A 25,440-nucleotide genomic window follows, 5' to 3' on the forward strand; every position below is an offset into this window, starting at 1 on the left:
TCGAGAAGGCAGGCATAATCACTTCTTCGCCACGAGGGCACTCCCTGACAAACTCTGGGGGCCAATCTTTTTCAGCTAACAGAATATCATAGCCTTTTGAGAGCTTATCCCAAAATAGATCCTTAATTTTCCTAGTCTTATCACCCTCTATACGCAATGTTATTTCGTATATTTTATGGGGCTCGCTAAGTCTGGCGTCGGCAGTTTCAACCTGAATGTATTCATTCGTGTCCACTGTCTCCAGATGACTCATCAAGATCTTGCGCGCTATACTGATTTCTGCTGCACTGTCCAACATTGTCAATGCCCACTCCCCGTTTTTCAACTGTGTCCTCAGTATTCTCGGCATGGTTGATTACTCTAATACTGGCTACCTTCTTTTTCTGAAATTGAGATTTCTTATTTTGAGCAGGTTCCTTGTCTTTGGACTTGGTGTGCTCTCCTGGGTCTGACCGTCCTCTTCTTTCCGAATTCTGTGGAAAAGATCGAGAGGGACGTGTATCAATACTTTGATATCTATCAGGTTTTTTCAGATTATCCCTATTTCTAAGGTTATATCTTTTCTCAGAGGGCTCCCTCTGGGGAGACTGGCGTTCTCGAGTCGGAGTTCTTTCCCTCCGTCGAGGAGACCTTCCTCTGGACTGGAAAACTTTTTCCTTGGGAGTGGATTGTTTATTCCATCCCAGCTCTTTTTAGGAGTATTTAAATTATTTTTAATAAATAATTTTTCAGGTTTTTCGATCAGTTGGGGCTTAACTGGTTTCCCACCCAAGCTGTCTCTACCTAATTCTTCATAGCATTTTTCTATGATTTTTGCAAGTTCAACAGGATCTTTTATATCTGTTTCCCTCAACTTCTGACGAATCGCCACAGATGCTGCTTCTCCCTTTACGTTGGCTAATAATATAGCCGTGACCTGCTTGAAGTCTTTCAGTAATTTCATACCTAGATTTAAAGCGGGCTCTGGCCCGAATTCATTTTGAATCTGTTTTAGCACTTCTGGTATTACCGCCATAGACGGAACACCGTGTGTTTTTGTGTAAATGGAAGCAAAGACTGTACCCCAAGTGTCACAGTCCTCCACGTGTGGTGCGATTCCCATAGGAAGGCAGATGGTCAAGATTCTGTGTTTCTCAATGGGGGTAGTATCAGGAAATACTGCCTCTATTTGAGTGATTTTCTGGGCTAACCAGAAAGGAATTTGTTCCCGTTTTACGGGTGTTTTACCAAGACATGACTGTATGTTCTGTGGTGTAATTTTATTTGTGTTCCCCTGATGAGGGGTCAGCTGTGGTACATTAACAGCTGGCTGGACTGTTGCAGTCCGCATTACATATTGGACTAATTGCCTATGTATTTTTATTAGTGTTTTGAGCTGTGCTAACAGCTCTTCCTTAGACATTTTTGCAATGTCAGGATGTGGTGTGTAGCTGGCTAGAACCGGCCACGTTGCTCCTGGTCTACCTAGTGGACCGAGCCTAGTTATGTGATCATTGTGTTTTAGAGCGCCATTAAACCAGAGCAGGTGCTCTTGAAATTTAAGTGGAATTTCAATCTCCTCGAAAGGAGCGTACTCTTCCGGAGGTTTCTCTATTTTGTAATAGTGAAACTCTTTTGTTATAGCGTTTACCGCTGGAAAGTTTATCCATGAATAGAATACCTCTGTCTGCCGATACTCGTGAGCCTCTATCACGAAAATTACTGTACCACCTAGAGGTGTCAGTCCGTTTTCTATAAGTTTTAACGTTATAGATCTTCTTAAGTGGACCGGGATGATAATAGCATCCGGGTCTGTGTATTCAGGACCTTGCTGAGTCGCATCTGCTGCGCCCCCAGTAGTTCCGTTATTTTCTACTGACATTGTATAAATGCAGGTTTTGCAGAGTAGGTCTCCAAGGAGACAAAGATTAGATGCACAATATTTTGGAACACTGTATCCTTCAACGTTGAATAAACCAGAGCTTTACATAGGAATCTCTTCCTACTAAGGTCGGGCGGATTTTAACCTTTCACCCACTCCAGACGTCTATTGGAGTATTTACGGGAGAAAGGGGTGTGAAATATGCACGACTGAGTTACTCTACAAGTCTTGCGTTAGTTTATCGCCTTACCAAACGTTTGGGCGCCATGTAGTGTAGTTCCTAGTTTCCCACTAGGCCCTGCGCATTGGAATAACATAAACAGTAGTATCGACGTGGAACTGCGGATATTCCAGGCCTCCACTGACTATGCTAAACTTAATTGGGTTGTGTTACCAACTAGCTCAGAGGTCACTGGAAACTTTCTTCTCTGCATAGGAAGTGATCAGCTTCCTTGGCACAGACAAGAAGGGATTCAGTTTTCCAACAACCGTGCAACATGACAACTTTGCTCCTCAGATCAAGAGTCAATCTCTAGGGTCGTGTGAAACAATAGACATAGATTTCACTCAGTCAGTCTAGTGCAGTTTACTTTCACGAGATGTAGAGAATAGAGAGACGGGCGTGTAACAATAAAGGGTTAACATTTATTGAACAGTCTTTCTTCTCGTACAAGAGAAATGTATTGCCACAATTGCAATAATTGTTATTATAAAAAGTACGTACAGTAAGATAAGTATTGCGAGATAGAACTGTAAAAGCATTGATATGGTTTCTTAGCCATACAATGGTTTAAAAGTAATAAAACATATATACAGTCATATATACATTAGGCTAACATACTCAACTGGTGCTTCTAACTAAGCCTACCCCAGTGTGCCTGACCTAAGCCTAACACGTGAAAGGGGAGTAAGTAAGTAGCTTTAAGTTAAGTTGGTTTTGCCAAGGTTTGTTTCAAGAATTCTCGTCTAAGGGTTTAGTCAACACCATACCTCTGAATAAAATGATGGAGGATTGGTATCTCCTTCAGGGGTCTCTCTCGATATCCCAGTCACCCGCGAGGGTAAACCGGAAGCGCCGGGACTGGATTTCTCTGCACGAGAAATGCAGCGGCTTCTCTTCAGCGCGTCGAGGAAGGAGGGGTGACAGCGTCCGCGGGCAGCTGGAATCTGCTGGATGTCTTCGCAGAGGACGGCTGTTCAGCTCCTTAAGCGTACTGCACCATAGGTCGCGCTTTAGCGGCGATAATGGTAATCAGCAGCTTCACCACCACAGGATAGCAGGCTGCAGCGACAGAGTGCTAGATTTACCAACACAGGGTCATGCAGGCAGCTGGCATCAGCAACAGGCAACGAACTCGCATTGCTTAAGGCAACGTTGGTAATATTTATACCTGACAGGTGCCGGGTTTGACGCAAGTTTGCTGGACATAAGACGTCAATTAAAGATGTCACTAGGAAGTGACAGTTATCAGTTGCTCATTAGAGTTCCATTACTAATCAAAACATAGCAAGCGGGGATTTCCAGGTTTGCTAAGTTTTTATCTTGTTGAAGAACTCGGAGTGTTATCTAGGAATATCAGATAGTGACTGCTGCTCTGTCATTGCACTAATTGGTCGCAAAGGAAGTAGCAGAGAGTCATGCTGGAATGTGGCTCTGTTCGTGTGAGGCCAGAGATGACTTTTCAGAAAATCGCACTTGAACGGTTATGCCAATATAGGGAATAAATGGATTTATAGCCGAATAGGGGCATAAGGTCACAGTATCGATCAGGAACCTAGATAAGCACGCAACACCTGGCCTGGCAAGGATCTCAGGAGATGCGAGTCCTACCGACCACTTTCCCTCATCAACATAGACGTCAAAATCCTTGTTAAGATATTAGCTACTAGAATACAGCTGCTGCTGGGGTCTCTGGTACTGCCAGACCAGGCAGGCTTCATCCCCACCAGATCCACAACACAGAACCTACGCACCATCTTCACAATGTTCTAAAGTTTGAACCCCGAATTGCCGGCAGCAGCGGCACTACTAGACGCAGCAAAAGCGTTTGATTCGGTGGAGTGGGAGTTCATGAGCACGGTTCTGGTGAGAATGGGATTCCTGCAACCTTTCTTGAAATGGATAGCTCTGCTGTATAAGGAACCCAGGGCTAGAGTTCGGATAAACGGCAACACCTCACACCCCATAGACATCAGCCGCGGAACACGACAGGGATGTCACTTGTCCCCTATATTATTTGCGTTAACGCTGGAACCACTAGCTTGTAAAATTAGACCGAAGCACCCAGAAACGGCATTACAAGTTAACCTTCGCCCAATAGGAATATCACTATATGCGGATGACATGGTGCTGTATACACGCTATTCAGACGTCAATCTGAACAAGTTGATAAGGGAATACATATGCTATGAACAATACTCTGGCCTGAGTATAAATTGGGATAAATCAGTGGTGATAACCCTAACGGCGGAGACTCCACAACCCACGCTGGATTATCCACTGAAATGGGACACGGGCCCAGTAAAATATTTAGGGATCTGGGTGCATCGAGATCCAGAAGTAGTACTAAAAGAAAATTATGGAGTAGCAATGACCAAACTGGAGGAAACAGTAGAAAAATGTATTAAACTGCCTTTATCGATAGCAGACAGAATTGCCCTACAGAAAATGATAGTACTGCCTCGATTTTTATACCTATTCTGAAATATCCCGATTTGGCTCACAAACGCTTTCTTCACACGGCTGCGATCCGCGTTACAAAGGCTTACATGGGCAGGTAAGCAACCAAGGGTAAGCTGGAAGGCACTCACGAAACCCTACCATCTGGAGGGTTCGCAGCTCCGGATCTGCAGTTATATTATTATTGTGCACAAGCACAACATACTCATTATTGGTTACAACCTCATGCGTATATACCCCATATAGCAGTGGAAACGGACAGTATCCACCCAAACCGTCTACCACAATACATTGTAGACTCTGTCAGTTACTATGCCAATGACACGATACAACCGGTTAAATGCACATCAAGGGCCTGGCACACTCTGGCATCACGTGCAGGTAAACTACCGCTCTATGCTTCGGCACTTCCATTAGCGAATCACCCCAAATTGTCAGTCACAACTGAACAGAAAATGAGAACAGTACTGGGAGAGATGGGAATATCGACGATGTGCTCGGTGTTTCCAAACAAAGAATTTATCCCTTTTCAAAGCCCATCTTTCTGCGCCCACCAAACGCCGCTGAAAATGTTTGCATATTATAGATTGCGAGCTGCGATAAAAGATCTCTATGACACTTTCCCGACTGAACCTCCGACACTACTCGCCCTACAGATCTTATTGACGGCGCTAACGCATTCGAAATTGGTCACTCGATTGTATACGGCATCCCAAAATGAACAAAGGGAGGGCATAAATAACTCGCAAAAGAGATGGGAGGAACAGACAGGATTGACAGTGTCGGATGAAGAATGGAAATATAGCTGTGCACAATTGGAGTTACTCACTCCAAATTGTAATTTGCGCATTGTACATTTAAAATTTTTACATCAGACATATTACACACAGGTCAAACTGCACAAGTATGGCCTCAGAGCAGATGATAAATGTCAACATTGCTCCGCCCCCCACGCTGACTTTTTACACATGGCGTGGACTTGCCCTTCTCTCAACAAGTATTGGCAAGAGGTGATGACTGCACTTACACACATGCTAACTGAACACATACCACATTCCCCATTGGTATGCCTCTTGGGTATCTACAAAATCAGACAGATTAGGAGAAGTAAGCTGCTGGCGGTTGCACTTTTACTTGCAAAACGGCGTATATATCCACAAAGTGGGGAAGCAAACGCCCGCCCAGATTTAAGGACTGGCTGACTGATATGCTTTATTGTAAAGAAACGCTGAGCACATATGAGGAGGAACTACCTCAGGCCTCCAGACCAAAGGATTTCTGGCAACCTCTTGTTGAATACTTACAGCAACAGCAGGACGATTAGTAATCTGCATCTAGACTGTAAGACACATACTGGTAGGGATCAATACAACTGAGGATTGGTCTGGGTACAAGTGCCCCGCATGTAAATGTCGAACTGAACTCTGTACACAGTGTAATTGCTTCTGAATTGGTTCCTAAACCATTATCGTTTAGTTTAGATCTAGCGAATGTTCGAAAAAGTCGATTTAAAGGTAACTGCTTAATATGTACAATCGCCACTAAATGTACTGAAAAGAGTGGATTGTAGAACTTGCCACACATATGTATAACCGATGCAAATTGTCTGTGCCTTGAAGCTGCTTTGGTGAAATAAAAAAAACATGCAGCCTACAATGACAGTGTGTGGGTGTTAATGTACAGGGCCTCTAGAGTGGCACAATAGGTGCCGCAGTCCTTAGATGCCTTCCCTGATCACAGTCCGTTGGTACCCATGGTGCCTTTTACAAGGGGCTTACCTGTGGCCAGAGATGTGCCAATTGTGGGTAGAAAGGTACCGTTTTGGTACACAGCACAGACCCGGGGAACCTGATTGGCAGGGCCCTAGGTCACATCAAGTCAGGTTGCATCAGATGTCAGGCAAAAAGTGGGGGGTAACCATGGAAAAAAGGGCACTTTCCTACAGCCAGGTATCAGCATCTCTGTACAATAGATGCCTATTATATGTCAATAATTGCCACCAACCTGCCTGAACTGCCATTAAGCCATAGTTGAGCACCACTGTACTATGAATGCACATAATATGCCAGGAATAAACTACATTCCCTTAGGCCTATCGTTATGACCCAGATAAGCACCATGGAGTTCCACAATATGCTAGGAACTGCCGCCATTACACCAGGGCAAACATTTTGCTGATAGTGAGAATGCCATGTTGCCAAAAATTACCTCCATTGTGCCAGGGCATGTGTTTTACCACATGTGGGTATTAGGACTTTGTTCCCCCATTACCAGAATACCCCTACTATGCGAGGGATAACTATTTACAAAGGTGGGAAGAAAACACCTCTCTCATGCACATACACACACTATCAACACTTTTCTTACTTACCCTCTCTTGCCAGTCCAACTTCCGCAGGCACTCCACATTGTTTGGGTTGTAGGGGGGATAGAATCGCCTCAGACAGCCCTGCAGAGCAGGGGCAGAGGCTGGGGGCAGTAATATTGCCTGAGGTGATAAATTAAAGAGACTCGGGTTGCCCAAAGGTTATCAAGTGTGAACTAAAGGGGGAGGGGTGATCGGGACATACTAGCAAAATGGGAGGGGCTCGTACTAAATCACCCACCATCCCAGTAACATGTGGGACTCCTTTAGGTTCTGTTCTCTCACCATACCTTTTTATCCTTTATGTGGAACCCCCTAGCCACAATTAATCAAGACAACATTTTTTATAAATCAATATGCTGACACCATGCAAGTCTACCTACAGGTTGCCAACACAACCACTACAGCTGATCTAAAGATCTTGCAAAAAAACTGACCAACTGGATGTCCTCTATCTCTCCTTCTGAACCAAACTAAAACTGAATTATTGCTACTTTGATCCACTAACTCTTCACTCCAAATACATAAATGACTAGACTCTCTACTCCCTCTATGGACTTAATGTATACTGCTGAGGCTGTAGGCATCATTCCTAGGTGCAGCTGTTGAACTCTAAAAACTATTTACTAACATTAGTAATCACCTAGATAAATGTTCATGGTGTACTACCTCTAAAAATTACTTGGGAAAACCACTTTAAAAGCTTCGCTACCAATGGTGTTTCTGAGCTACAGTAGATCTAGAGTTTAGCAGTCCCATCGGAATAGCTACCCCTCAAAGCTAGCCAAAAATATAAATACATGGGAACTTCCAGGAAAACGGAATAATGGTAGGGATGGAAGAACAGCACAGGGAGTCGGGACTTTCATCCCTGCAAACCTACATTATCTTGGAATCTTAATAGCTTTTACAATGTGCTACCTCATTTGTAAGGCAGGCAAAGCTGCAGAAGTGTAGATGGGATTCCAAAGGAAGACACTGGCTTTCTTGGGAAATTGGGTGGTATGATCGAATCATTTTGTACATTTTATCAACCCTCTTGCAATCTGCAAAACATCATATGGCAGAAAAGGGAGGACTTGGTAAACCAGGTTCACCTGAGAAGCACAAATGTATACATCAGAAAGGTATGTGTTAAAGAAAATCTTAAACACTGGTTGAGAAAAAGGCATGATAGCACATAGTCTCACAATGGAAGGGATCAGCAGGATCAGCAAAACAAACCTTCAGCAGTAGCTCACCTTGGTAATTTCTTCCCGAAGTTCCTCTTCTGTCTGCTCAGACTCTGGAAGAAAGAAAATTGACAAGTCACTAATTTTTTTTTGCAATACAATTTTTATTAGGTTGAGAACTCAGCAAAACATCATAACAGAAAATGAATAGCAGACATAATCATCGGCCCATCACAAGACAGGCACTCAGTGAAGTACATTGTCCAGCAGGATAATATTTTCACATGTTCATTTAGCTCTTGGCAGTAGTGTCAGTGCAAACCAAGTGTGGATGTTGGAATAAAACCCCTAAGCGATCCCCCCCACCATCTACTAACTACCCCAACTATACCCCCCTCCTCCCTCTCTCAATACATCTCACCCCCCTCCCCCCAGGCGTGTCGTAGTGTCCCCCCGCTGGAATGGAAATGGGTTTACAACTCTGGTCGTACCTAGCAATTGGACCAATGGATACTATGTGGTATGAATCGTCTCACTTCACAGGAAGGGGCAGCAGTTTGTCAACCGGACAAGGCGAGGTGTCTTGCGACCATCTTGATACACTATTGAGGGTGTGTCCCAGGGCTATTTGCTGGGGCCTCCTTATCCTCATCTGCGGGGAGTGCGAGTTCCATGACCAGTCTTTCCCAGGTTCTCGCCCTCTCTAACGCCTGTTCACTACTCGTTCTATGTGCAATTTGTAACCGGACCTCCCCCTCACATTGAGCCCACTTACTAAATTCAGTATTCCATTTATCTAAACTGGGACCTTTGTTCGCTTTCCACTGAGAGGTTATGGTTCTTTTAGCTAGGAGGAACCCCAGGTCTATACATTTACTGGTGATTTTGTGCTTTGAAGTGTGGGGAAACCAATGAAGGATACACTGCGTCATGAAGGGTTGTAGGCCCCTTTCAGTGACATCTCTCAGCAGTGCCGTCACCCCTTGCCAAAAGTATTCGAGCGACGGGCAAGCCCACAACAGATGTTTGAAATCGGCGTCATCGATTTCACATCTTGGGCAGGTCGCTGACTGGGTTGGGAAGTATTTATGTAAATGGACTGGTGTTATCTATGACCTATGTAGGATGTGAAAATGCACCAACTGGAACCGCACATTTCGAGTACCCTTCCAGGCCCTCTCCACTATCCCACTCCACGCCGTGTCTGGTATATCCGTCCCTATATCAGCTTCCCACTTTGTCTTCAAAGCTGTCAATGGGGTTAGGGCTTCTTGGGTCATGCGCTTGTATAAGAATGTGACTGCCTTGGTTGTGCCCGCAGCAACAACAACATATTGGCAACCCATAGATGTAGGTGCCTCTGCCATGCCCGTTTTCCAGTGTTTACGAACCGCTGTCCTGAGAGCAGCATGTAATAAAAAAGTCACCCCCTGGTAGTTCAAAACGGTCCCTGAGGACATTAAACGGTTTTAGGGTACCGTCCTCATATAGGTCACCTATTGTCGATAAACCCTGTTGTTCCCAGGTCTCCAACCTCTGCCAGGTTCCTCCGTACGGCAGTGTTCTGCACATCTTTAGTGGGATTTCGGGCGCGTAAGGGATCGCTATACCCCCTCTTCGCAGGTACCTATTCCAACATTTTCGGGCTGTGGCAAACTCCTGAGTAAGGTGCATGTCTCCGATCATGAGGCGCAGAACTATGCGAGACAATACCAGCAAGGGACCCGTCGGCTCACCTGACTCTCCTTCCTCCCTAGTGGCCCTCGCTACCCACTGTGTTAACCATTGAAGTTGGGCTGCTATGTAATACGTCTCATAGTCCGGGACCGCTAGTCCCCCCTCCGCTCGGGCCTCATGAGCGTTCCTAGCGCCACCCTGCGCCTGCCAGTTCCTCACAGAAAGGAAATGATCATCGTCTTAAGTCTCTGAAAATAGCTCACCGGGATCCAGATCAGGAGAGTCCTAAAGAAGTAGAGTAACCGCAGAAGGGTCACCATTTTGAGTAGTGCCACCCGTCCCGCTACTGATAAAGGAAGGGTACTCCAGAACTCAAAATTAGCTCTGGCTCCCCTGATCGCCTTCCCCACATTCCCTTCAAGTAGATCTCCCCGTTCGTGGTAAATCACTGTGTCCAAGTAGGGAAAACGTCTCTCCTCCCAGGTCACCCCCTCAGTGTTCCGCAGGCAAGCCCTACCTCCCCGAGTCGGGAATAGGCACGACTTCGTCCAGTTGACTTTTAACCCCGCCACCACGCTTAGGGCTCGCAGCAGAGACTTGGCTCCCCGCAAGGCCTCTCCCGTATCTGCCAAAAACATTAAGAGGTCATCCGCTTAAAGTGCGATATGGTGGACCTGTCCATACACGTCTAATCCCTGATATGCCCGCCCTAATCGAGCGCACGCCGCGAGGGGCTCCACCGCCATAGCGAACAACAATGGTGAGAGGGGACACCCCTGGCACGTGCCCCTTCCCATCTTACATGCCTCAGTAATCACCGCCCCCCGTCCCCCCCCCGTTCGAACTCTGGCCGTGGAATCTGAGTATAGCAAAGCCGTCCAGGTCACAAAGTCAGGCCCCAAACCCATTCGACGCATAACATGAAATAGGTACTCCCACTCTAAACTATCGAATGCTTTTTCGATGTCAACAGCAAACACCGCTGCAGTATCCACCTCATAAGTATCAGCCTCCAAAATGTGTAGGAGCCTTCGTATATTAAGTGCTGTGTTGCGAGCGGGGATGAACCCAGACTGATCGGCATGTATCAGTGTGGTCATGTGGGGAAGCAGCTGAGTCGCTAGAATCTTGCTCAGGATTTTGTAATCCAAGTTGAGCATAGATAATGGACGGTGCGCCGATCTATCCCAGGGTTGTTTGCCCGGTTTCAATAACGGGATAATGATCGCCTCCCTGGTGGAGTCCGGCAACCTACCTAACTTCTTGGCTTCGTTATAGAGCCACGCCAGGCGAGGTGCAAGGAAGTCGATGTAAGTGAGATAGAATTGTACTGAAAGGCCATCTGAACCCGGCGTTTTATTCCGCGCCATACTTTTGATGGCTACCCGCACTTCTCGCACCTCAATGGTCCTACCCAACAGTTTCGCATCCTCGTCCCCCAGTTCAGACCCCCCATAACATTCTGTAAATCTAGTAGTCAAAAAACAGCTAATTTATCCCTTGTTGATTAAAGTGGGCCACTCCCATCTGGTCTCTCATCTCCAGTATGACTGAGCCGCGACGAGCGGGATTAGCTAGCCAGACCACATAGTATCCAGGCCCGATTGAACTCGCTCTGAGTGCGCCCGTGTGATATAGGCTTTATAATCAAAACACTGCAGGTGTTCTACATTCGCTGAAACTGCTTCCTTTGCCTCCAATAATTCATCCTGCTTATCCGGACGTTCAGGGCGTTCCTTCTCTAAGGCGCGCAATCGATCATCATCCCTTTGGATGTTTTGCAGGAGGGCCTTCCGGGTCCCTGCCACCGCCAAAATACATCTCCCGCGCACGACAAGGGGTGGGCAAGGGGTGACGGCACTGCTGAGAGACGACCGTTTTATAGGCGTCCCATTCAACAGTCACCGACCCCGCAGTCCCCTCATTAAACTGAAAATAGTCTTAAATGGCCATGGCTATAGTAGCTCGGAAGACCTGCTTTTCAAGCGCTCCCGGACACAACCTTCAAGTAGGGATTCTGGGGCGCGGCCGCGACCACCTCAACTGGGCCATCAGCGGATTATGGTCAGAAATAGTGCGAGTGAGATATTCGCTATTGCAAATCTCTCCGCGCACATCAGGGGAGCATAGAAATGCGTCTAGGAGGACATGTAACTCGTGGAGGGCGGAGAAAAAGGTGTAAACCTTAACCAATGGGTGCTGAACCCTCCAAGTGTCTATTAACCCCCAAGTCTGCTACCAGGTAGATCGCGCCACTGCCAGTTTATACGCGGGTGCATTCGGCAGGGGGGGTGAGAGCGATCCAGGTCAATAGCTGTAACACAATTAAAGTCGCCCCCAAGTAACAGTGGCCCTACCAGGACTGTCGCCAGTTTGTGGGATAGCAAAGAGAAGAAGGCAGGTTGGTCCACATTAGGTGCATATAGACATCCCAGTGTTAAATCTCTACTGTCTAGTTTCCCCTGGATCACCACATATCTGCCCTCTGGGTCAATCAATTGTGACGTGCACTGAAAGGGAACCCCAGCCTTTACCCAAATTAAGACCCCACTCGCATACTCAGAGAATGTAGTGTAATAGACTTGACCCCTCCAGCGGCGTTGAAGAGCTTTCCCTTCTTTCGCAATGAGGTGGGTCTCCTGAAGGAAGGCGATGTATATACCTCTACGTTTCAAGAAGGAGTGTATCTTGTTGCGCCTATTCATAGAATGCATACCCCTCACATTCCATGTGAGACATGTGTATCTTAATGCGGGTCCCACTGCTGACACTGATACAGACAATGTTCCACCTCGTCCACCCCCGACACGCCCAGGTCCCCTGAACCAAACCCCACAATTAAAATATTTCCAAACTCCCCCTCTCCAGGACAGGCACCCAACGCGGTATCCCCATCCAAACAAAGAAATGCACTTAGAAAATCTAGTCAGTTCAGGCTGCCTGGAACGTCGACTCTATAAGTCCTGATATCCCCCCAACCCCCTCCCCTCTCCCATAGGTTAATATCTCTGTCCAGGCCCCCTTCAAAGTTTCCACAGTGTGCCCAGACAGCTCACCCCCCCAATAGGTACAAGTTCCTAAGGCCCAGTAGGCAACACAGATAGCTCGTGAAGTCAGTCACATCGTTCATGCTGTTCTTTCAGCCAAAAACCCCATCTGCTGTTTGTGGGGTAACCTCTGCCAGATCAGTCTCCGAGAGACTGTGGACGCTGCTGGAACTGGGCTCTCTTTTCCACTCTTCGTGCGCTCCGAATTGTTGCTAGTTGGACTGACATCTCCGTGGCTGATGGCCGCCACCGCCAAAACCACCCTGTCCCGTTCTTGGCGCCAATCCGCGGGAGACCGGCCATTGCATCGGTAGTGTGGTAGGGGAGTGATTGATTTCGAGGCGAGACTGCAGGTCGTGAACGATCGCCGACTCCCCTCGGGTTTCCAGCCAGTCCCAGGCGTCCTGCGGCGTAAGGAAAAAGTGCGTACCCACGTCAGCAGTTACTCGTAGCTGGGCCGGGAACAGCATTGCGTAAGGAAGGTGTAGTTGCCTCAATTTCTGCTTCACCACTAAGAAAGAAGCTCTTTGGCGCTGCACGTCCCTGGCTTTCTGTAGGATATAGTCGCGGTAGTGTAGAAGTCTCACCAATATCGGGCGCGGAGGGGCCCCTGGTTTTGGTGGTCGTGCCGGAACTCTGTGCGCCAGCTCCAGCGTAGAAGGGGGAGAGACCCTCCGGCGCCACCTCCGTTTCTATCCAGGTCTCCAAAATTTGAACAGCGTCGGATCGCTCTTCTCGCTCCGGGATTCCCACTATTCGGAGATTATTGCGTCTGGAGCGCCCTACGCTGTCTTCTGCCCGCACCTCCAGCACGCGGACATTCTGCACCACCTCATTCAGCATTTTCCATAAGGCATCAACCGTGTCCGGAATTTCTTTCATGGTTGTCTCGTTAGACGCCACTCGCTCCCTGAGTTTCCGGTGGTCATCTTTTAGGAGGGAAAGGTCCGACCCGATAAGAGTCCATTCTTTTTTTCCAAAGCCTCCCTCGGCTGCATGTCGTCACCCAAAGAGGGGTCCCGTGGTTGCGTGGAAACTCTACTCCCAGACGCAGATTCCCCGTCTTCCATATTGTGACCCGGGTCATCAAGCTGTAGTGCCTCAAATCCTTCCTATTTGGACACTCTGCCCATCCTGAGTGTATTAGTGATTGTCCAGCCTCGCAGCGTCTCCTTGCTCACTGCTTCTCAGGACCTCTCTGCAAACCCAGCTAAACCTGCACGGGCACTCTACCGGATTCTCTCTTTCAGCGGTCAGTGCAAACAACGCAGAAGCACACCGCCAATATCAGGTCGCAAATGTCTAACGACCAGTAGTATTAGCGTCCCTCACTTCCTTATCGCGCATGCAGGTCCGGTCGCGGCCCCCAGGGAACGATGATGGAAGACCCTGTGTCTGTCTTCAGTCGCAGCCTCTAAAAGATGAGACCCACTCCAGCAAGCCAGGGCTCCTCCTCGGCCCAGCGCCTCCGATCACATCCCTTCACCTCAGCTCCGAGGAGGTCTCAGTGGGCCCTCATTAGACCAGCGCCTGCCCCTTCAGGACCCAGTGCTAAGTTCTGTACCACCTGTCCGATCAGGGTCCCAGTAGAAGCTCTCAGGCGGTAGAGAATCGCAAGAGTCAGTGGCTGTCTTGCCCCCTTAGTTCCAGGATGAGCCCCAGTGCATCTGCCAAAACGTAAGGATTAACGCTCCTCCGGGGCTATTCTACTGTTTCTTAAGCGCTGCTGCGATAGATTCCGAGACGCAGCTCGGGCGCAGCCATCTTGGGGTCAGGCAACACGCAGCCTGGCCGCCCGTGAGAACCCGCTGGACAAAGATACTAACTCCCCGCCTTTGGTGATTGTGAGGGCGAGGGTCCGGTGCATTCTGCTCAGATTCAGTACCCGCAGGAGTCTTCTCCCATCCAAGGGCGAACCTCGGTCAGGCGCTCCCCTCGTCAGCGCCGGCCGCCATTTTGTAGATTCGGAGAGCGGGCCTCGCCGGGCGTGGGGAAAAGCTCTCCCGCGTCGCTTGGGGCGCTCGGTGCCTCGTTGCTCCCTTTCCAATAAGGACACAAGGTTTTTAAAGATATGTTCCGGGGTTGGGGGCTCGGAATCTATGGCAAGATGAGTGCGGGAGAAGGGCGGCCGCGGAGGAGCTCTGGAGTCCGCTGCCGCCTACATCGGCGTCCAAGCCACGCCCCCATTGACAAGTCACTCATTACTCATTAGAATAGATCTCAGCCAAATCTGGTCTAGGGTATGTAATCAACTTGTGGTGACAGAGAAAGTGAACAGCCACAAATGAAACATGAAGGGATGTTGAGTACTTAAAAAGATCTGTGCTGCTCTGTGTCTCAAGTCATTCACTCTAGTGTTAACAGATCTGGATAAATACAGAAGTCTTTGAGGCACAATCATGGGAAATGTGGGCAAGATAAAGGCACATACAGCCTTCAGAGTATTGCTCTGAAACGCCACTCTTCGCAGGCCCACACAATGTGCCACAAACTGGAGGAAATAAATACAGCTATCCACACATTGCTGCAAAGTTGTGGAGACGGACCAGACACTGTACATTGCAGGGAGCCCAACAGACTAAAGGAGACATGAAATAGACAGTAGCAAAGTCAAAGCCTACTGTACAGCTCGATCTACTGCAAGAGGAGAAAAAACAAAATTTAATTTGTAGCTACTTACCCGTGTAATCAACAATGTGCGTAGGAACCTTCTCTGGAGTGACATCAGCTGGGATGGTGATCTCTTCTGCCCGGGGGGGAACCTTCATAAAAGAAAAGATCCTTTTAATTCATACACATTAAAGTATACATTTAAATTCAGAATCAGAAAGAATAGCCTGTGCAGTTAAGAGCACATTTTGTTTTGTCAGTGGGAGCAGTAATTAGAAAAGGATGCTAATAGTTGCTGGTGATCTCAATAACCAATGTGAATCTCTGTTTCAATTTGAAGAACTAGGCCTAAATGAAGACACTGAATGGTCTATACTGCAATGCTGGACTCCTTAAGTAACAAGCATTTACAATGCAACGGTCTCGCCTTTGCAAAAGTTAGAGCTATTGGCATTGTAAATGAAAAAATTGTTATTTATGTGTTGGTTTTGAAATAAATAAATGGCATTGTCATTTACAATGCCAATAGCTTAATCTCTCACAAATACGAGACCTATTGCATTTGCATCCCGCCCCCACACACACACAGAGCCACACACACACACAGAGCCACACACACACAGAGCCACACACACACAGAGCCACACACAGACACAGAGCCACACAAACACACAGAGCCACACACACACACACAGCCACACACACACACACAGAGCCACACACACACACAGAGCCACACAGAGCCACACACACAGAGCCACACACAGAGCCACACACACACACACAGAGCGCCACAAACACACACAGCGACACACACACACAGAGCGCCGGGTGTGAGGGTGTGAGGGTTAGTGAGGGTGTGAGGGTTAGTGAGGGTGGGTGTGAGGGTGTAGGGGTTAGTGAGGGTGGGTGAGGGGGTATGAGGGGGTGAGGGTGAGGGTGTGTGAGGGTGAGGGGGTGTGATGGGGTGAGAGGTAGTATTTCATTTAAACGAATTTACAACAACAAAAATCACAAACATTGGCTAAGCCAAAAGTTAGCAGCCAACAATACCAGACTTATTGACTTTACTAATGTGTGTGTTTTTTGGCAACAAGTGTAGTGTACTGAGAGTGTTTGAAACATGAAACAACCCAGAGAGAAGTCTTGCTGTTAAATTTTGTAGTAATTGTAGGTAGGCCACGTTTTTGTTAATCTCTACCATATATATCAGGGCTGTTACAAAGAGAGGTAGGGGACTGCCAGGGCTGTTTGCCCCAGCACTTTACACAGCCACACACTGCTACTGTCCAATCTAGGTATTTAATCCAAATGTAGGCTTCACGTGGTTTTGTGGTATAGTATTAGACAAGTTAAGACAGCTGCCAATTTTAGTGATATATTCATGAGAGAAGGCAACTACCACTAGGTTGCGCGGTATGCTCCAAATGTTTCGTCAGATATTGCTTCTGTTTTGAGGTGCTTGTGCTACGAGAAAACATGAGAGACCCTTTCACACATGATATTTGCCCCCCACAAATGTTTCTGACAAGCCATGATGCTGTAGGCACAGCCCAAAACATACTGGGTCAGCGCATTCCTCACAGTCATGTGCAGCGCTGCCAATTAATCAGTCAAGTCATCGACTGTCTATGTAAGTATTTAGACACAAGACGCCCAGTAATGGGTAAAATCTCAGATTATTTCTTTAATTGGGCAAACAATTATGAGTCCACCCCTCCAAAATATACATCTACTTCCATTCATCTATCTTGAAAGTTTAAGCTGAGTCGGGTTTCCCATATTAAAGAACATGATCACATGTGTCCAGTTTCCTTGCGCAGTCCTCAGCTGAGATTTAAACCAGTTGGTCACCAGGGCACCCTTACTGACGGCTATTGTCCCTTACAGTAATAAAGCGAACCGCAGTGTCAGAGCTGGGACACGCAAGTGCTCCAAGCCAATGAGTTAAGAGGAAACGTACTCTATTAGCACTACGAACAGTGTAGTGAAAGGAGATTGCGTGCAAGAATGCGGGTGACCATATTGGCTGTTTGAACTTCTGTTACTTGGTTACTGGCTATAGCGTTCCAGAAAGTACACAGCGGTCAACGATTGGTTAGCACAGCTGCTATCGTTTATTTATTGGCTATGGGGCCACGAAGACTGCATCGTCCATCGCATTGGCTAGTGGACCATTCGTCAGTTTTCCATTGGCTGTGGGACCCCGGAGAGAGCTGCTGCACGTCCTGCCATTCGTCACTGGGCGGGATTCAACGATGCGAGGGCTGAGATCCTGGCCTTTTACTGAGTGACTGACTGTTGTGTGAGAAAACCTACGTCCTGGGCCCACTGAGCCTACCGGTGTGAAACAGCCAGCACCCGTATGTGAGACCATCAGAGAGACACCTTCCCCTCGTGCAAATGTGAACAGTGCAGGTAACTAGGCTCGTCACCACAACAGGCTTAGTCTGACTGGACTCTAGCTTGAGAACAATGTATGAGTGTGGGTACTGCACACTGTATTTATGCTTTTGACAAGATTAGTCCGGTACGAGTGCTACCTTTGATTAGTGCCTGCAACACTTAGTGAAACATGTATTTAGCCTGGCACCTGAAGGCTACCAGGGCTCTAGGGTGCACTCTTAAATGAGTTAACTCTTAGTATGCTTTTGACATTCAACTTATATTTTATTCCATTATTTATATGTTGTGTTTCACCTATGCATCAAACATATTCAAAATAATATTCAAATGACATTCATCTTTTTCAAAATTAAGTTAAATACATCACAACGTAATCAAGCAGAAAGTACAATATAAAGTACATCAACCCAATGCATTTCGGGACCATTAGGCCCCTTCGTCAGGGGTCTACGTAAACATACATAAGGAAAACCAAGGTTAGTAAAGAAAAAAGAAAAGGAAAAAAGAGAACAAGAGAACTCGTTACTCTCAATGCTTAGAGGTTTCACAGTTATATTAATATTATATCATTTACAATTTCTTGAATTTAATGAGATTATTACTCTCTTCATTTAGCTTTGGGAGCTATTTATCTGTACAAAGTGCGATATATTCACATTAATCTGATTGAGACATATAATACAATGCGTGCTTTACTTAATTTAAAGCCTGCCTACCGTTATTCTGAAGAAAATTTTGAAGATATGCAGCTTGCCTATATTGGAAAAAATTAAAATAATAGGGTAACTTATTACTCCATTTAAAAAACAAAATAGAAAATATGTCGAATTCCACCTTTTTATGGTTACCTTACGAGCCTATATGTGGCACATTGGTCTCGCTTCAGTGTTCAGGACAAATAAAACTTTCTGGTGAAAAAAGAAACCAAATTAAAATCTGGTTTGTAAAAAAGTGTTGGTCCATTATATTTACAATGAGCCATTGTTTACCTCTCAATGTAGTATTGGTTGCGTCATTCTTCTCTTTGTATAACCAGCTCCAAACAACCTAGCGAAAAGGCGGAGAAGCTTATTTTAGTATGCTTGGTAGCTCAAACACGCTACCTAAAACCCGTTCGCTAACTGTTTGACAATTACTAACGCGTCTATCCAAACATTCAAAGTGGCTTCTACCTGCGGTCCTAGGCGTAGGCGCTTCGGTTCCGCAGTCTGTGTTTGGCAGCGTGGTCTGTAAAAATATGAACCACGTATTAGAAGATTGTTACCGGCGAAGCCGTAAAGATGCCCAAAGGCATTCAATCTTTCTACTTGAACGCTCACGCGTCTTACCGATAGGTGCTCTGTCCTGCTGAGTTCTATGCTCGGTAGCTTCCTGTCGTCCACGGACTCGAAGTCCTACATCTATATTGGTCGGCAGTGTTTGCATAAAAATATATAGACGACATCTTTATAATTTGGAAAGAATCACAGGCTAAACTCATTGAAAATATTCAAAATTTGAATACTATTGATCCACGAATTCAATTTACATACAGCATGAGTGCTGAAGCTCTGCCATTTTTAGATGTTCTAGTTGAAATCAAGAATGAGTCCATACACACAAGTGTCTATAAGAAACCTACAGACAAAAACAATGCGCTACTATATGGGAGCTTTCATCCTGCAAGTTTAATCAACAATTTACCTGTGTCGCAGTTCATGCGGATTAAGAGAATTACGTCAAATTCAGAGATTTGTGACAAAACTATTGAGGAGCAAAAACAGAGGTATTTGGAAAGAGGATACCCAAAAAAACTGCTAGAGGCACATGTTGAAAAAATCAAAACTATTCCGAGAGATGAACTATTACAAAAAAAACCCAAGAAAACAAACACAAGGATGGTATTCGTGACAAAATATTCAACAGCATCTTGGGAGATTAAGAAAATAGTCAACAAAAGATGGGAAATTTTACAAGCCGAAAAAGACTTTGGTTCTCTCTTTAGTGAACAACCTCTATTCGCCTACAAAAGGGCCCAGAACCTCAAAGAAATGCTCAGTAAACCCAGCAGACCTAAGGAAGACATTGGACCAACAACTTACAAAGGCACAACAAAATGTCACAATTGCAAAAACTGCAACAATGTAATAACAGGGAATATAATTCTGCACCCAAGAACTGGAGAACAAATCCAACTAAGGCACAATACTACCTGTAATTCTGAACATGTTATTTATACCATCAAATGCCCATGCGGACTCCTATACGTAGGAAAGACAGATAGAAAAATAAAAGTGAGGCTGACGGAACACAAAAGTCGCATAAGACTTAAAAACACAACGTCCCCATTGGCGCAACATTGGACTGAACATAGACACTCAATTGCTCAATTGAGATTTCAAATAGTTGAGCAAGTCCCACAAAAACTAGGCTTCGACAACGCAAAGACCCTACTCCAGCGAGAAGCTTACTGGATACGGAGGTTACAGACACTGGTCCCCTCTGGGCTTAATGATAAAATGGAAATGATATGTTTCCTTTAAACAGCTATATAATAAGGCTGGATCTGATACCCTGAGCATTCAGGCACCGCGATGATTTGAATAATAAAGTACACACACAAAGGTTCTATAAAAACACATAGAAGCATATCATCATAAGACATTTTTTATAGAATAATCACACATGAATTAGATTGTAAATAGGCAGGCATATAAAAAAATCTTTTTGTACATATGAGTGTTCCATAGCAATTGCCTTTCAAATTCACATGTTATTTTTCATAATAACATAATGACTACCTTTCTGATTTCTTTTTTCTATACTACTCATCTTTTCTTTGGTTTTCAATTAATATTTTTTCTGTTCGTGATCACATAACTAATAGCCATTAAAATTGCTTAAAATCCGCACTAGAATCCGAAGTTACGAGCATACATGCTTCAAAGACTTTCAAATATGGCCGCCCCAAATAGATACGCTAGTCCTTTATTTATTTTTATGCAAACACTGCCGACCAATATAGATGTAGGACTTCGAGTCCGTGGACGACAGGAAGCTACCGAGCATAGAACTCAGCAGGACAGAGCACCTATCGGTAAGACGCGTGAGCGTTCAAGTAGAAAGATTGAATGCCTTTGGGCATCTTTACGGCTTCGCCGGTAACAATCTTCTAATACGTGGTTCATATTTTTACAGACCACGCTGCCAAACACAGACTGCGGAACCGAAGCGCCTACGCCTAGGACCGCAGGTAGAAGCCACTTTGAATGTTTGGATAGACGCGTTAGTAATTGTCAAACAGTTAGCGAACGGGTTTTAGGTAGCGTGTTTGAGCTACCAAGCATACTAAAATAAGCTTCTCCGCCTTTTCGCTAGGTTGTTTGGAGCTGGTTATACAAAGAGAAGAATGACGCAACCAATACTACATTGAGAGGTAAACAATGGCTCATTGTAAATATAATGGACCAACACTTTTTTACAAACCAGATTTTAATTTGGTTTCTTTTTTCACCAGAAAGTTTTATTTGTCCTGAACACTGAAGCGAGACCAATGTGCCACATATAGGCTCGTAAGGTAACCATAAAAAGGTGGAATTCGACATATTTTCTATTTTGTTTTTTAAATGGAGTAATAAGTTACCCTATTATTTTAATTTTTTCCAATATAGGCAAGCTGCATATCTTCAAAATTTTCTTCAGAATAACGGTAGGCAGGCTTTAAATTAAGTAAAGCACGCATTGTATTATATGTCTCAATCAGATTAATGTGAATATATCGCACTTTGTACAGATAAATAGCTCCCAAAGCTAAATGAAGAGAGTAATAATCTCATTAAATTCAAGAAATTGTAAATGATATAATATTAATATAACTGTGAAACCTCTAAGCATTGAGAGTAACGAGTTCTCTTGTTCTCTTTTTTCCTTTTCTTTTTTCTTTACTAACCTTGGTTTTCCTTATGTATGTTTACGTAGACCCCTGACGAAGGGGCCTAATGGTCCCGAAATGCATTGGGTTGATGTACTTTATATTGTACTTTCTGCTTGATTACGTTGTGATGTATTTAACTTAATTTTGAAAAAGATGAATGTCATTTGAATATTATTTTGAATATGTTTGATGCATAGGTGAAACACAACATATAAATAATGGAATAAAATATAAGTTGAATGTCAAAAGCATACTAAGAGTTAACTCATTTAAGAGTGCACCCTAGAGCCCTGGTAGCCTTCAGGTGCCAGGCTAAATACATGGACTCTAGCTTAGCCACAAAGAAGTGTCTGTGGCACGCTCCGCCACCGGAGAGCCGGCCGGAGGGTACGTTCGTCACTAACGCTTCACCTCCTGTTTCCCTACCACGGCTACCGACCTCCGGTCCTATGATCTCTTCCGCTCTGCGTCCTTCCCTATACTGTGCCGCCACTGCTGTGAGTGGTTCCCTGGGCACGGGTAGGGCTCTGTGACTCCCTGCCTTCTTGTAGGCCCTTTATCCAGTTTCGATTTGTTTGTCTGCTCGTGCCTCCGAATGCTGCTGTTGTGAAAGCTTCTGGGTGCTTAGAGTGTGGACTGGACTTGGACCTGCCCCCATAAAGAGCTATTTATGAGCACCAAGTGAACTGAACTACTCAATGCGCACACAGCAGCGTGTAGTGTTCACAGCGCACCAGGAGAGGACTCAACGCGACCCACAGCAGCAGGAGTCTGTAAGTCCCGTCCTTTTCAGACTGTGGGGCGTGTTTTGGACTGAGGAAATCAGAGAGAGAAAGAACTGAAAAAACACGCCCCCAATCCGAAAAAGACAGGGCTTAAATAGTCACTGGGACCTCTTCTCCAATGGCTGGCCAGCATTTAGGAGGCCAGCCAATGGAGAAAAGGGGCGGGTTTAAGCCTCACTACTAAGAAACGTAAAATCTCGCCAGCGAGAATGCGCATGTGCGCAGCCTACGCTAGCCGAGACTTAAAAATTAAAAGTGCTTTGTATTGCCAAATTAGCTTGCAAACTCTTGAATAGGTCTTAGAGTCTGCAATAGCGGTTTGCTGCACAACTGACCACGCTAGACTCCCATATCAAGCAAGAGGACCTTCTAGTCACATTGATTATTAAACTGATGCTGCACATCGATACCTTCTGAACAATATATGAGTTAATTAATGCACTGACCAATACCCCCTAACGTTTATATTGTGCTCAGTTTGCTGAAAATAATTACAATTTGACCAGAAATTTTCACGAAAATTTAAAATATTAAACAACCTGTAGGTGTAGAATAACAGAAGAAACATTGATGGAGACTACCAATAGGACTATATTAATTCTGAATACTTTTCAAACATTGATACCTAATTATAATGATTTTTCTTAGAGCCTTGCAACCCGCAAAGAATAATTGAACTTCGCGCTAATATTGTGGCAGACGAAAGACTACTCTTAACTTCTGTAATTACAAATATGAAGCAACACATTCACTCCACAGAAATCCACAGTTTACACTTACAGAAAAGAAAAGGATGCTCTAAAGGTACACATAGAATAGAAAAGGCTCCTCGCCCGAAAAAAATAAAATCAGAAGGAGAAGACTCAAACTAGAAATGTTTGAAAATTGCAATAAATTCCCTTATTTGGCTCTTGCCTATGGCCTGATTAATTTATTGCCAGTAGATTCTGTGCCTATAAAATCTCATGCTTATAAGATGGATAAGTCAAATTTAGTGACACTTAATTTACTTCCTGTTGTTACCCCTTTTATTATGATTTTAACTAATGGTCCTTCTCTGGATGAAGGAAAAGAAGGTCATGTTTACAGCTTAAAAATAATATTGAGCACTGGTTTCAAAAGCAGGTGAGGCATTTCCCTCGCAGTTTGACTAAATCTGCCTTACCTGGTGAGTCTTCGGGATGGGTAAACCTAATTAAGTGGGATCTAGCCACGGTGTTGTTGTCAAATTTAGAAACCCACTACTTCTACCTGTGCTGTTTAAGGCATTGGAATCCAGATGGCTCTTGGATAGCATTATCAGGGTAGACCCACAGGGCTATTTTCACAAGCATTCTTTTCTTCTAAGATTGCAGGAACCACTACTGGTTAATGCAGATATTTTCAACTATACTCATAAATGTAAAATACCTGTCCACAATTACTTTATCCGCCTGGAACCTTTGAACAATAACCAACTGTAGTGAACTGCCCCTTTTGACATGGTTACCCCCCACTTTTGTCCCTGGTATCTGGTGCAACTTTGACTGAAAGGGTACTGGGTTCCTGCTAACCAGGTCCCCAGTACCAATGTTCCTTCCCTAAACTGTACAATTATTCCACAATTGGCACCCCTTTAAGATCCTTATAAGTCCCTAGTGAGTGGTACCCCTGGCACCTAGGGCCTTGGAACTAAAGAGAGTCCCTAAGGGCTGCAGAATGAATTGTGTCGCTCTAAAGGACCCCTTACCAAGCTCACGCAAACTGCCACTGCAGCCTGTGTATCTTGGTGTAGAGGAAACCGAAGAGTCAACTTGGCACTCATCCCTGTGTGCCATGCCTGCCAACATTACATGTGGTACATGTAAGTCACCTCTACGGCAGGCCTTACAGCCCTAAGGCAGGGTGCACTACAGCCATGTGTGGGCATATCTGCCTGAGTAGATGTGTCTCAGAGATATCTAAATTCACCCTTAGACATTACGAGTGCACAGGGAAGCTATGATGAGTACATGGGCTGGATGCTCATGATTATGTGTTCCCCAGCTACATGATGGCTTCACTGTACTCCAAGGTGTTTGGTACCAAACACCTAGTCTTAATAAATCCACACTGATGCCAGTGCTTGATTTATTAATAAATGCACCCAGAGATCAAATTAGAGGGTGACTATGAAAACCTACCGACTACTAGCATGCTGACTGGCCGGTCTTGAATAGTCAGCCACAGTAGACAGCTTTCTGACTTCCTGAGGAGAGAACCTTCGCTATAAGAGGCCAGGAACAAAGCCTGCTCTGAGCAGAGGTGTTCACACCTCCTCCAGGCAGGATGTGCATTTGAGGACGGGAAGCTTCAAAGGCCCTGCCACCTTTGTTATGCGACCCAGCCTCTACAGATGCTGGAGATGCCCACCCCCCTGTCCTGACTCCACTTTCTGGGGAGGAAATAGGCAGGAAGATTAAGAGGTGCGATCACATTCAGCCAGCACCACCCCTAGGGCGGGCAAGCAGATGTGGCACCCACTTTTCAAATTCCTCCATCTTGTTTCGGCAGCAACTAGCATTCTAGGGTCCAGGTTATGCCCACTTCCCACACGACATGGTCATATAGAGGGTGTCAACACCCTAAAGTCAGGCATCCCATTAGCTACTACCTGTCACTTCCATTAAAGCCCCTAAATTAAGGATTTAAGTGGCACCCCTTAATCGAAGAACTCAGATTGAACGTATCGAGAGGAGAAGGATGAAGAAGAGTCCCTGCCTGGCGAGAACTGCAGCAGACTTGTGGGCTTTGGCACAAAACCCTGCCCGTCTTCAGCCCTTTCTATTGAGTCGTAACAGAGTGACTGCTTCAGCGTGCTGGAGAGCTACCAAAGCCTTGGGTAGCCTACCAGAACTTCGAAAATCGCCCACAGTCTCCCTTGGAGTAGAGGACCTACTCCCCTG

General features: G+C 45.5%; 1 protein-coding gene across 1 annotated transcript in view; it reads right to left on the reverse strand.

Annotated features, from left to right (window-relative positions):
- The window catches only part of RHOT2 (ras homolog family member T2), a 410,048-nt gene that overhangs the window by 272,218 nt on the left and 112,390 nt on the right, over positions 1–25,440 (reverse strand). Inside the window, exons 3-4 of the mRNA XM_086941319.1 lie at positions 15,483–15,564; positions 8,148–8,191 (exon numbers count right to left, since the gene is read on the reverse strand). Of these exons, the coding sequence (XP_086797445.1) occupies positions 8,148–8,191; positions 15,483–15,564 (126 nt within the window). The remainder of the gene's footprint in view (positions 1–8,147; positions 8,192–15,482; positions 15,565–25,440) is intronic.

Source organism: Lissotriton vulgaris, chromosome 10 (assembly GCF_964263255.1).
Source record: "Lissotriton vulgaris chromosome 10, aLisVul1.2, whole genome shotgun sequence".
In the NCBI taxonomy this organism is placed as follows: domain Eukaryota; kingdom Metazoa; phylum Chordata; class Amphibia; order Caudata; family Salamandridae; genus Lissotriton; species Lissotriton vulgaris.